Below are 13,760 nucleotides of genomic sequence, written 5' to 3'. Positions count from 1 at the left end.
TCATTGGTATCATTTAAAAATAAATTGGATAGGCATATGGATGAGAAGGGAATGGAGGGTTATGGTACGAGTGCAGGCAGGTGGGACTAAGGGGAAAAAAAAATTTGTTCGGCATGGACTTGTAGGGCCGAGATGGCCTGTTTCCGTGCTGTAATTGTTATATGGTTATATGGTTATATGTCTAAACCCACTGTCATTCTTTAGGCAAAAAAGTATGAAATCAGTCACAGTTATGGGCCTCAGTTCCTTTTTACTGACATTTGATGGTAAAGGCATCTTGGTTGTAATTCAAATACTTTGTCATTGCTCAGGGCCTGAAGTAAACAGTGCATGTGGAGACAAATGCCAGAACAATAAAATAGAGGAGGGAGATTGGGAACCTGTGATGATTGGTAGCTACATATGTACAGAATGAATGATTGTAATTTGTATACACCATTTTGTTGCTGCTGCATTACTGAGCAGAGGCGTTGCCTTCCTTACCTTCTTTGGCGAGCCAGTGAATTTGTTTGGGGATGGCGGATTTTTATTATTTTTGACATCTTTGACAGGTTCCTGTTCCAGCGTGTTGAGCTCATATTCCTCCAGATTGACTAACGCCTCCGACTGTGTTTCTGCTGCCTTTGTTTCCTTTCTCAGTTGCTCTTTTTCATTTAACAGTTCTTGCTTTTCTCTTTTCATAGCAGCTAACTCCTTCATGACCGACTCCAGTTTCTGCCGCATCTGTCGTACTTCCTCCCGGGCCTTGTTTCTTTCTGCCCTCACCTTACTCCATTTCTCTCGCCAGTTGGCAGTGCAGTCTGACCACCAGCGCATGGTTTTCTCCATCTGAGCAGCTCTGGCCCGCACCTCTTCCAACTCCCGATGATACAGCCCTTCAATACTGTCCCAGTCACTACATATATCGGCATGCTTAGTCACTTGCTGTGGTAAAGGAGATGGGGATGCGATTTGGAAACTGTGAACTGATGAATCAGCGGTTAGCACCCTCTCAGATTGGTTGCTTTGTCCAATCTGGCCATATAGTTGCCCAGGTGAAGACTGTTGAACCTTTGGGGTCTGTGACCCTTCACCTCGTTTGGCATTGGAGTTTGAGCTCATTATTTCTTCCTTAAAAGTTCCTCCCTTCAGCTCTTCTTGCACTTGCTAAAGCCTCTCATCTTCAATTTCCTACAGAAAGAACGAAAAAGAATAAATTATAATGTAAAATCTTGCAGAACAAATGGCCTCTAAACATTTTAAATTAATATTCTATGCTTTCATTTGATCATTATACAACACAAACTATGGAATTGATCAAGCTCAGTAAAGAGTTATAAATATGTTGGACACAGCACATCTTGAAGACATGCGACTTTTCCTAATAGATAAACCAGACCAATTCTTAAAGCGTTGGTCTCCATTTATTGACTTCTTGGTTTCATGTGGTGCAACAGAATCGTAAAAAACAACTCGGTGAAAGGCGCTCTTTGGTCTGCCCGAGCGTTGCTCACCACCCAGCAGAGCGAGATGTCTGTCAGGGAATGTTGCCGACTGGCCCGCTGCAGACTGCAGGAGTACGTGCTAAGGGACTCGCTGAAGCTTGGTGCAGCCAACGCCAAGGCTCGGTGGGGGAGGGCCACAGTCTAGGGTCCTTCCGCTGCTGGACATAGGGGGCACGGTATGGTGGAGACGCCCCTCAAATTAAGGGAAGGTATCCCACGCCAGGGGGCCACATGAGTGGCACGTGTGGGGGACATTATTTGTGGAAGTGAAAATGTCAAATGGAATTTTCGCACTGTAAACACTGTATATATTTATTACTTGGACAGGGGCCACAGAGTGGCACGGGTGGGGGACTGTTTGGTGAAATTTGACAAATGTAAAAAATTGTACTGAAAAAAACTTGTATAGTCTCCGAAAATGTCGGATGAATTTTGTTTGTTTGAATGGTTCAGGAATTGTATATATTTATCAATTGAATAAAGTCTATTTTGAAAAAAAAAAAAAAAAAAAAAGAATCGTAAAAAACAACTGTTTCAGGTCTGGGTGATTGATGGTCAACAATATAAAAACCAGTCTGAAGAAGGGTTTCGGCCCGAAACGTTGCCTATTTCCTTCGCTCCTTAGATGCTGCTGCACCCGCTGAGTTTCTCCAGCTTTTCTGTGTAACCTTCGATTCTCCAGCATCTGCAGTTCCCTCTTAAACAATATAAAAACTCATCTCCTATCTCCTACTTGCTAATCTCTCTCTTGCTATTTTTTCTTTCTTTTCTTCCTCACTCTCTCTTTCTCTTTTTACACACACTACACGTTCTTCTACTCTCTATTATCTTTCTCTCTCTAATTTCTTAAAAAAATATAAAAAATGAAGTTGCACATAGAATGTAACATGTCAACATATATTTGGCACCTGCAAAAAGGTACCACTGTAGTGTACTTACTTCTAAGAAATAAAAAAAAAATTTTTTTTAAAAAAGCTCAGTAAAGAGGAATGTCATAGAACTGGTGATCGTTCGCCCCATCAGTCCCCACCTCAACCTTCAAAAACCTTCTGCACACTGCGTATTTTATGAATGAACCCATTTACATTATTTCTTACATTGCACATCTTTAAATTATAAATACAAAATGAATTTATAAGGAATGGTTGCGATTTTCAAAATTGTTGCCAGATCCTGACATCGTCTAGAAAGCAACACTTTATACATTCTACCCAATTTCTAGAATTCTACACCATTTTTAAAGTCTATATCCTCCATTATATTCTCCTTCCACAGGCATCATTTAATCTCTCATGCTTTCATGCTTTAAGAATAAGGAGTAAGCCATTTAGAATGGAGACGAGGAAACACTTTTTCTCACAGATAGTGGTAAGTGTGTGGAATTCTCTGCCTCAGAGGGCAGTGGAGGCAGGTTCTCTGGATGCTTTCAAGAGAGAGCGAGAGGGGGCTCTTAAAAATAGTGGAGTCAGGGGATATGGGGAGAAGGCAGGAACGGGGTACTGATTGTGGATGATCAGCCATGATCACATTGAATGGCGGTGCTGGCTCAAAGGGCCGAATGGCCTACTGCTGCATCTATTGTCTATTATCTATTGTCTTTCCACCCTGTCGCAAACTTTCCTTTTTTTTTTGCTTATACCCCCTCCCCAGCCTCAATACTTGCTTAAGTATTTGTACTTGCCTAACGTCTGCCAATTCTGTGGTGAAAGCTCAGTTGCCTGAATTATTAATGTGACTTATTATTTTTTATTATAGAAGGCACCCAAATTGGATTCCAACTGAAGGTAAAGCATTAGTATCTTCAATTGGTATTTATCCTATTAAATAATTATACTGTAAGCTACATCCGCTTTACAATGGGGGGAAAAACAGGATAATTATGTTGCAGGATTGCAGTAACTTGGGGCTCAATGCATTTACAGCGGGCACCTATCCAGAAAATATATCAGTCATCGAATCACAACGCTCCACGGCACGGAAACAGACCCATCAGCCAAACTTGTCCATGCTGACCAGTATGTTTATCTGAGGTAGCACATTTGCCTGCATTTAGCCCAAATCCCGCTAAACCTTTTTCTATAATGAACCCGTCCAAATTCTTTCCTAACATTGTAATTTTTCCCACCTCCACCACTTCCTCTGCCAGTTCATTCTCTATATAACCACCACATTGTCTGACAAAGATGCCCTTCAGTCTCTTTTAAATCTTTCCTCTCACTTCAAACAGATGCTCTCTAGGTTTAGCCTTACGCTGAAAAGAAAGACCATCCAGCTTAATCACTTCCCTCTGGAAGGCAACTCCGGATTGTCAAAGCTGCCACAGCCAGACATAAAAACAGTTTTTATCCACGAGTAGTTGCTCTACTCAACAGCCAAAAATCTGTAGCCTCCCTTTGATCTGGTATTTTGTTGGTTCACATGCTTGATCAATGGTGTTTTATCATTAATGTTTTATTATTATTAATGTTTAGTATTTTCTGAGTCATTCGTAACTGTCACTGTATGCCATGTTGTTGCTTGTGGGCGGAGCACCAAGGCAAATTCCTTGTATGTGAATACTTGGCCAATAAACTTACTAACTTACTTAATCAATACCCCTTCTATGCTCCTGTGAGAATAGTCGCAGCCTATCCAGCTTAATTTTATAACTCAAGCTCTCCAGTCCTGGAAACCACCCTGTGATTATTTTTAATGCACTTTTTCCAGTTTAATGAAATTCTTCCCATAGCTGGGTGACCACAATGGTGCACAATACTCCACTTGCAACCTCACTAATGAGTTGTATAGTTGTAGCATGATGTCACAACTCCTGTACTCAATGTATGCAAGCTTACTAAATGCCTTCTTTGCCACTCTGCCTTGATCATCAGGGTGCATTCTTCTGAAATTACAGATCTATAGTGCAGGTAGAAATTTACTAAGCAATCACGAAGTCAAGGCAAATTCTGGACCCTTCACTCTACATATGCGCCATGGTTCTATCTGTTGAATTTGTATCAGAGGTGAAAGTGGGACAAGACAGTGGAGAGAGCAAGGGTGCCAGCTTTTAGCTAACATAGAGGTTGCTTCGATTCCAATTACACTGCTCAGGGATCAAGGTTTTAGGAATAATTTATGCGGCTATTTTCATGTCCTTTTGATGGAAGGAAAGAGATTGTTGTCAAAAAATGTATTCCTTTTGTCTTCTTTGGGTAGGTTCATAATCAAAAAATAAAGTTAGACGAACCCCAACAGCATGAACATCTGTCATTTCAGGTAGTCCTTGCATTCTCCCTCCTTCCCCTCTCCTTCCCAGCTCTCCCAAACCCCATTGTCTCCACCTCTTTCTTTCTTCTTCCTGACTCCCCACCCCCACATCAGTCTGAAGAAGAGTCTCGACCCGAAACGTCACCTATTCCTTCGCTCCATAGATGCTGCCTCACCCGCTGAGTTCTTCTAGCATTTTTGTTTACCTTCCAAAAAATAAATGGAAGCAGTTCGTGTGAAATAGTGATGGCAGTGCAATTTTGTTTCACGATCATACATGGTCCAATTGCACCATTCCTGCTCATAGCTGCTAGTTTCTACTGTTCTCTCTTCCTGATGGAGACCTGCAGCTTCCATGTTATGCCATCATCTATCTTCCTCCTCTTCCTCCAGAAAGTCCACCAGCTTTATGAATTGTGAAGTTGTGGAGACATAACAGGATACTAGAGCTCTGCCAGCACTTTTCAGTCTGACAAAGGATCCCAACTGAAAACGTCACCTGTTCATGTTCTCCAGAAATGCTGTTTCATCCGCTGAGTTGCTCCAGAACTTTGTCTCTTTTTTGGGGATTGTGAAATATTATTTCTCTGCCCCGACTCTTCTCCCCTGACCCAACTAGGGATCTATATCTTCTAGAACCTTGCTTTCTATTTTCACTCTTATACTTTTATTTTCTCTGTTTAGTTGCACAGGTATTTGTGCCACATCCTAGCTGTGAGGATAAAGCCTATCAAACCTATCACAGTGTATAAGGTGGATGAGAAAGTGGGACAACATAGAATTAGTGTTAACGAGTAATTGATTGTCAGGGTGGACTCAGTGGGGTGAAAAGCTGCTGCATCTCTTAACTAAACTAAACTAAACAATGATCTTCTGAGATGCAAAAAATCCTAATGGAATTGCCGGTGACAGCCTCCATGGTTTAGAACGTATGGCCATAGATGACATCCCATATCTTCTCCTGGTGGAGCAGACGAGTACACAGTCCATAGCCTGTGCGATTCCGCTGGGGGTGGGCGATGGAGGGCGAGCGGTTGAAACCAGACTGGTTTAGTCCAGACGTATTTTTGCCAACAACCGAGTGAGGTGGAGAACATTTGTCAATGGCCTATGCTCCCTGGAGGAGCAAAGGGCTTAAGAAGAAGAAGGTGCAGGAAGATTGTTCCCGATGTTGGGGAAGTCCAGGACAAGGGGTCACAGCTTAAGGATAAGGGGGAAATCCTTTAAAACTGAGATGAGAAGAACTTTTTTCACACAGAGAGTGGTGAATCTCTGGAATTCTCTGCCACAGAGGGTAGTTGAGGCCAGTTCATTGGCTATATTTAAGAGGGAGTTAGATGTGGCCCTTGTGGCTAAGGGGATCAGGGGGTATGGAGAGAAGGCAGGTACGGGATACTGAGTTGGATGATCAGCCATGATCATATTGAATGGCGGCGCAGGCTCGAAGGGCCGAATGGCCTACTCCTGCACCTACTTTCTATGTTTCTAAGAAGATTTTCTCCCAGATATTAGATGTTCCTTCAATCTGGAGAGTGTGATTATGCCTGCAGCACAGATGTTGCCAGCTGTATTCTTCAAACAGTGGGTGCGTTTCAAACACTCCTGCATTTTTTTACAAAGTCATTGTGAACTGGAAGTGTGGTGTTGCTCGTGGTTTTTTTATTGCACGTTATTACAGAAAAGCAATGGAATCCCCATAGAATTTTGGAGTTGGAGGCCCGAATATTCAACCCTAGTAGCAATGTGTTCACATTGAATTCCGCCTCAGTAATTTGTAGAACCAAATCTTAGAAACGCAGTTCAATTCAAACAGCTACATCACGTGATGGCTACTATACACAGCAAAAGATAATTCTACGATAAGGTCTTTAGCAAAGAGCTGAGGCATTGGACTGGGCCAGTATAGAAGTGAGATTGAGCGATTGACCATATGGTGCCAGCACAATAACCTGGCTCTCAACACCAGCAAAACCAAGGAACTGATTGGGGACTTTGGAAAGTGTAGGATAGGGACCCACAATCCCATTTATATCGATGGTAGAAAGTGTCAAGAACTTCAAATTCCTGGGCATGCATATTTCCGAAGATCTTTGCTGGTCCCAGCACGCGGATGCAATTATAAAGAAAGCTCATCAGCGCCTCTACTTCCTGAGAAGATTACAGAGAGTCAGTATGTCAAAGAGGACTCTCTCGAACTTCTACATGCGCACCGTAGAGGGCATGCTGACTGGTTGCATCGTGGCTTGGTTTGGCAACTTGAGCGTCCAGGAGTGGAAAAGAATGCAGAAAGTTGTGACCACTGCCCAGTCCATCATCGGCTCTGACCTCCCCACCATCGAAGGGATCTATCGCAGTCGCTGCCTTAAAAAGGCTGCCAACATAATCAAGGGCCTACACCATCCTGGCAACACACTCATCTCTCCGATGCCATCAGGTAGAAGGTACAGGAGCCTGAAATCTGGTACATCCAGGTTCAGGAACAGCTTCTTCCCCACAGCCATCAGGCTGTTAAATTCACCATCAAACAAACTCTGAACTATAACAGCCTATTGCACTTTAAGGTCTATGCTGTATAGACAGACTGAACTGTTCTGTATTTATGCTTACTATATTCTGTTGTGCTGCAGCAAGCAAGAATATCATTGTCCGATCTGGGGCACATGACAATAACTCTCTTGACTTGACTGGACTTGACATAGTTTAATGCCTCACCTGAATAATGAGATTAGAGATACTGTCTCAATACTAGAGGCAATTTAACCCACAACTGTCAAATGCTAATTCTAAGTCAAGGTAAAGTAAAGTGGTCTACATTTATGCATCAAAAAAATGGATTCTAAGAACTAATATTCCTTAGAGGGACTGCAGTTCCAGAACTTGTAGCATAGTACATTTATTTAGTTGATTATTTTAATGACCAAAAATGTTCAGACTACTTACCAATTTTTTTCTTACAACACTTTACAGGGGGATGTTAATGCTGCCGAATTGCACTCTTAATTTTTATGTTACTATTGCACATTACACATGCTTGGCCCCAACTAATCCATGTGTTGTTCATATTCCACAAAAGGCCTCCTCCCACTCTAATCACCACTTCCTACTTGGCTCCCTCTATTCCTGGCTCTCTGGCACATCCATCAAAACTTAAAGTTTCCAAATTTGAATCAACCATCTCACATGATATATTCCATATTGCTACTACTTTCTGTACAAAGAGACTTTCTTCCAAATGTTTGTGACCATTTCCACTCTACAAAATCCTTTCATAATTTTAATGACCACATGAGATGTCCTCTCAGTTGTCTCCTTTCCAAGAAAAATCTCACAAGCGATCAATCATATCAGACAGCCACATTATTTTAATTTGGATAATACCCATACAATCTTTTCCGCAGTTTTACTCCTGGTTCAACATCCATTGCTTGGTTCTCAAATTGCTGCTCAACAACAGTTCAATACAAATTTTAACTAGTTTCTTAGCATTCACAAATGTGTTCAAGCTGTATTACACTGACCAACACATTCTGATACTTTTCCAAATAACAATTTCTAGAGCTTTAAAGCTTGAAATGGTTACAATGGTGCACACTGATAAATAAATTGCACAAAAATTACGTTAATTATTCTCTTGTGCAGAATTCACAGATGTGCTAACTAGTTACTGCTAATAGGACTACATACATTGCAAATGACTGATCTGTATTTGGCCAAAATAATTATATATGGTCTGAAATTCAAGACATCAAGAGTTAATACAGTTGTAATGATATAATTTACTCAATCTCAATTGTAATAGATTTCCATTTCTCTTTTATTATTGATTTTTATCTGCAGTCAATGAGAATGTTAATGTTATGTTTTAATGAGACCCTTAATCAGATCAGCGAGACTGAAGAATAGCTAACCTGAGGATCTCAAAGGCGATGTCAAATGCCCTTCCCCAGAAGGTTACTGTGAATGAATAGTTAGTGAATGTTCCAAGTCTGGTCCTTCTGATCAGATAAACAATACCCACAATCTTTTCTCTTAGTCGAGAACTGAGGTACCTCAGCTAATCAGAACATCAATGAATCCTGCTTCTTATTTTTCCTGGCCAATTTTTCCTCTTAACTCTGACTAAATACCTTTTTGATGCCAACAACAAAACCAAAAATGGTAATGCACTTAGAACCAGAAACGTGAAATCCTTTGTGAAATATTGCAAAAAGAAAAAGGAAATGCCTTTGCATTGAAAAATGCTACTTTAACTCCAGGCTAAGAATTCATATTGAGAGTATTTTTTTTAATCGCGCCCGTTTAATTATTACCCAAAGTCAGTGATTCGTTTGGATAGAAGTTCAATTTGTAATATGCTTATACAAAGTGGTTCAGTTTGTCCAGAATATCCACGTTGAAACATGATCAGTGTTTCTAATGACAGTATTCACAAGCAACTTTCCCTGATCAAAGAGGGGGCGCCCGTGGATGGTGCCACTCGTAGATTCCATAGCGGCCGGGAGTGGAAAATCACACACCATCGATCTCCACGACTTCCTTCTCAAATGAACAGTAGGGCGCACTTTATGTGCTTGCAAAGCCCAGACAGAGTGCCTGATTGACAGGTTCTCTGCCTGTCAGGGTGGGTGAGCCCACAGCACAAGACAGTGCAGCTGAGGGAGGGAGGGAGGGAGGGAGAGGTGGCGTGGAGCGGGCAGGGGGGAAGAGGTTGTGGTCTGAGGTGTTGGGGCAGGTTATGTTCACCAGTTTGGTTCGGGTTTTTTGGATGTGGGGGGAACGTGGTCGAGTGCTATATTGGACGGGGAGGGAAGTCTGAAGTTATGGTCAAGGAGAGAACTTATGAGGAAGCTCACGGCCAGGACAATCATGAGGGTAAGAGCCGGGTAGGATCTGTGGGGTGGGGTGGGGGGGAATCGCAGGGGACTGGCGATATGGAGGAGTCAGCGATGAGGTGGGGGCTGGAAGGGAAAAGCCGGACCTCACACTCCCTCCCCCCCCCTCTCAAACTGTGCTGAAAATGCACTTACATAATGGATCCAAACCTGCGCGCCTCCTTCTAACTGGTGCTTTTCCCGAGTCCCGACACCCAGCCGAAATGGTTAAAAAAAAAAAGAAAGCCCTGTAAATAAGTGGCTACACACTGGCTGCTTGTCGGAGTTCACTGGCTGACCCCCGTCCTGTGGGTGCCAATCGCCTCCCCAGCCCCTGCCCCGTCTCCGTTACTGGAAGTGGGCGGGTCGGGTCGGGATGGGTTTCAAACGCTTTATAAAAAAATGTTAACGACCCAAACCCACGCATTTTCGGGAGTTAAAACCAGCTCTACTGGAGCCCGGACTCCTCCTGCGTTACAGTTTCGTTTTCAGCAGCAAGCCAGGTATTCTCTGCTTGGAGGTAGAGGTTCCGCATTGTTGAAACACATTTGCTGTTTAAGTTACAATTCAATGGACAATTCATGTACACGTCGGCCAAGTGACGAGAAGGTTGCAGCGAGGTTTTTAGGGGGGACAGACATGTACACTGGAATGACATATCACACAGTCATTTGTGAAACATTGTATCCGGTGCCGTTTCTTTTCACCCCACCCTCCAAACTGCCCGAGAACTTCGTGTGTGTTCAACTTCCCTTTATTTTTTCCAGCAGGATTCGACCCACCGACTACTAGAACGGGCTGGATTTGTATTCGGTGCCCCGACATAGGACAGGGCATCACTGTGACCATGGAGGACTGGACTCAGTTCTCAGTTTTATTTTCCCCTTGGAAACATGAACGGGTTCCACCATTCACTTCCCTGCACGGCCCACGGAAGTTCTGCAATCCATCATGTGGTCCAAAAGCTTACATTCTGGTGGGCTGTAGGTTTAGGCTCTGTGGACTCACAAGACTGGGAAGAAACTAATAACTAAAGCCAGGATTTTGCCATAAATGCCATGTGCCTTTTCATGCTTTTTTGGTGATTTCATCAGGATAATGCCTTTTTCATAATCGAGTGCCTAAATCAGCCTTTTTTTTGCCATTTTGCTAAAACCATATAACCATATAACAATTACAGCACGGAAACAGGCCATCTCGACCCTTCTAGTCTGTGCCGAACACATAATCTCCCCTAGTCCCATATACCTGCGCTCAGACCATAACCCTCCATTCCTTTCCCATCCATATAACTATCCAATTTATTTTTAAATGATAAAAACGAACCTGCCGCCACCACCTTCACTGGAAGCTCATTCCACACAGCTACCACTCTCTGAGTAAAGAACTTCCCCCTCATGTTACCCCTAAACTTCAGTCCCTTAATTCTCATGTCATGTCCCCTTGTTTGAATCTTCCCTACTCTCAGTGGGAAAAGCTTTTCCACGTCAACTCTGTCTATCCCTCTCATCATTTAAAAAAACTCTATCAAGTCCCCCCTTAACCTTCTGCGCTCCAAAGAATAAAGCCCTAACTTGTTCAACCTTTCTCTGGTGGTGGAAGGTCGTGCTATTTTCTCTCGTTGTACCATGTTTAAAATGACGTTTTCTGTGTTAACATGTTAATATTAATGTTATTATTAACGTGTTAACATTGTATAACTTACAAGAAAATTTCCGCCACCAGGGCAAAACCGGAGGCGCCACCGTCGGTCGTTCATTCGTTCGTGCTACTGCCCGCCGGATCAGTCTTGTCCAAGATCTATTTAAGAAAGAACTGAAGATGTTGGAAAAATCGAAGGTAGACAAAAAATGCTGGAGAAACTCAGCGGCAGCATCTATGGAGAGAAGGAATAGGCGACGTTTCGGGTCGAGACCCTTCTTCAGACTAATGTTGGGGGGGGGGGAGCGGGAAAAAGAAAGGAAGAGGCAGAGACAGTAGGACTAGAAGGAGAGCTGGGAAGGGGGAGGAGGGAGAAGACAAGGGTTATCTAAAATTAGAGAAGTCAATGTTGATTCCGCTAGGGTGTAGACTACCCAAGCAAAATACCCAAGCTTGTCTCCTCACTACCTTTACTGCTGGCTCCAGTCACACATCTGAGTTTTTCGAGTGATCTGTGCAAGGCATTCATTGATGCTAGAATTCCATTGTGGAAATTGGAACACAAACCTCTCAGAGGTTTTTTAGGAGAAATACACAGAGGAACATAGACCAAGCGAGTCATCATTACGGAAAAATGATGTTGACAGCAACTTCAACATTGTTGTGCAGAAATTTAGAGATAAAGTTGCATGCAACAAAATATGGATCTCAATAGACGAGACAACCGATGCTGTGGGGAGTTATGTTGCCAATGTGGTCATCGGCCGGTCAACCATCAAAGAAGTTGACATCGGAAGTATTGTAGAAGCCAAATAGCTCAACTATTGCTCAGTTGTTTCACTTGCTGCACTTTGGCCAGAAGGTATAAAACACGAGAATGTACTTCTGTTTGTGACTTAAAGTTTTATTCCCCAAAATGTTGCATTTGACATGCTTAGCTCAAGGACTTCACAGAATTGCCAAGCACATACGTCACTTGTTTCCAAATGTCGATCGCCTAGTTTCCTATGTCAAGAAAATCTTCCTCAAAGCACCGTCATGTGTGCAGTTGTTCAAGGAAATAGCACTCGAGATTCCGCTACCTCCTCAGCCCATTTTGACTAAGTGGAGTACATGGCTCTCTGCTGTACTCCACTATGCTGCAAATTTTGAAAAGATAAAATAAATCGTCAACTGATTTGAAGAAGAATCTGCTGCAGTCAGGATCGTCAGTGAAATCATGCAGAAAAAGTCCCACCACTGCGATCTTGTGTATATTGCTTCCAATTTTGCAAACTTCCCACAAGCTATCACTTCCCTTGAGAAACGTGTCAAAACATTATTGAATAACTTGCAGGTTTTCAACAAAGTAGCTGACGATATTCGTAAAGTTCCTGGCGATGGAGGTAAAGACATACAAGGAAAATGAGCGAGTGATTTTAGCTAACAAAGATCTTGAAGAAATAGAAAACGTAGCTAAAGTTCTCAAAGGTAGTTGTAATGCACAAGATATTGACATGAATATAGAGTCTGTAGCTTGTTTCGGGTATGCACCAGTGACCTCAGCTGAGGTAGAAAGAAGTTTTTCACAAACTGAAGCATATTCTGTTCGACAGACAGTATAGTTTAACATCAGATAATTTGAAAATAAATGCTAGTAATTATGTGCAACCAGGCAACTTTGGTAATTTAATCTAGTATACCTTTATATTATCATTTTTAACAATATTTTGGTGGAATAAATGCCTTTTTATGTCCTTTCTTGTCAATAAATGCCTTTTTGGTGCCTTTTTTTGGAATTTTATGATGCCGTTTTGCCTGCCTATTTCAGAATGTTTTAGTGCCTAAACATCCTGGCTCTACTGATAACCTTTGGTCTCATTTTTTTTTAGTAAAAGTTGAAATACTGCCATTTTGGTATTCAATATTAAAGTTATAAAATATAACGGTATTCAGTGGAGACTAATAATGGGATTACAATACTGAAACATTTGTCTTGTATTACATCACATTCAAATCGTAATTTGTCAGATGGGTCTCGACACAAAATGTCACCCATTCCTTCTCTCCAGAGATGCTGCTTATCCCGCTGAATTACTCCAGCATTTTGTGTATACCTATAATTTATCACAAGGTTTTTGTAACAGAGAAAAGCTTAATGATTGATTAAAATCATGTTATCTAAATCAGCTCTCCGAGATGAGTATATTGAGGGGAGACAGAGACTGGGAGGAGACCTGACAGAGGTGCATAAACGTAGGTGAGGCAGAGATAGGTTAGACTGTCAACATCTTTTTTCCCAGAGTGACGTAACTTTAAAGGTGAGAGGGGAAAATTTAAAGGAGATATACAAGGCAAGTGTTTTTGACACAGAGTGGTGGGTGCACTGCACTGCCAGGGTTGGTGCTAGAGGCAGATACAATTGTGGCATAGTGTCATACAGCATAGAAACAGGCCCTTCAGCCCAACTTGCTCATACTGACCAAGATGCCCACCAACATTAATCCCTCCTGCCCGTGTTTGCCCATATCTCTTTAAG

At 42.3% G+C, this 13,760-nt stretch overlaps 1 protein-coding gene across 1 annotated transcript in view; it reads right to left on the bottom strand.

Annotated features, from left to right (window-relative positions):
• Positions 1-10,092, bottom strand: part of LOC129696734 (coiled-coil domain-containing protein 102A-like) — a 466,367-nt gene extending 456,275 nt beyond the window's left edge. Inside the window, exons 1-2 of the mRNA XM_055634868.1 lie at positions 9,758-10,092; positions 484-1,170 (exon numbers count right to left, since the gene is read on the bottom strand). Of these exons, the coding sequence (XP_055490843.1) occupies positions 484-1,101 (618 nt within the window). The 5' untranslated portion in view covers positions 1,102-1,170; positions 9,758-10,092. The remainder of the gene's footprint in view (positions 1-483; positions 1,171-9,757) is intronic.
• Between the last annotated feature and the right edge of the window lie 3,668 nt (positions 10,093-13,760).

The sequence above is a fragment of the Leucoraja erinacea genome, chromosome 4, assembly GCF_028641065.1.
Source record: "Leucoraja erinacea ecotype New England chromosome 4, Leri_hhj_1, whole genome shotgun sequence".
NCBI lineage: Eukaryota > Metazoa > Chordata > Chondrichthyes > Rajiformes > Rajidae > Leucoraja > Leucoraja erinaceus.
The sequence above is the reverse complement of the archived record's forward strand: the minus strand, read 5'-3'. Positions and strand labels throughout refer to the sequence as shown.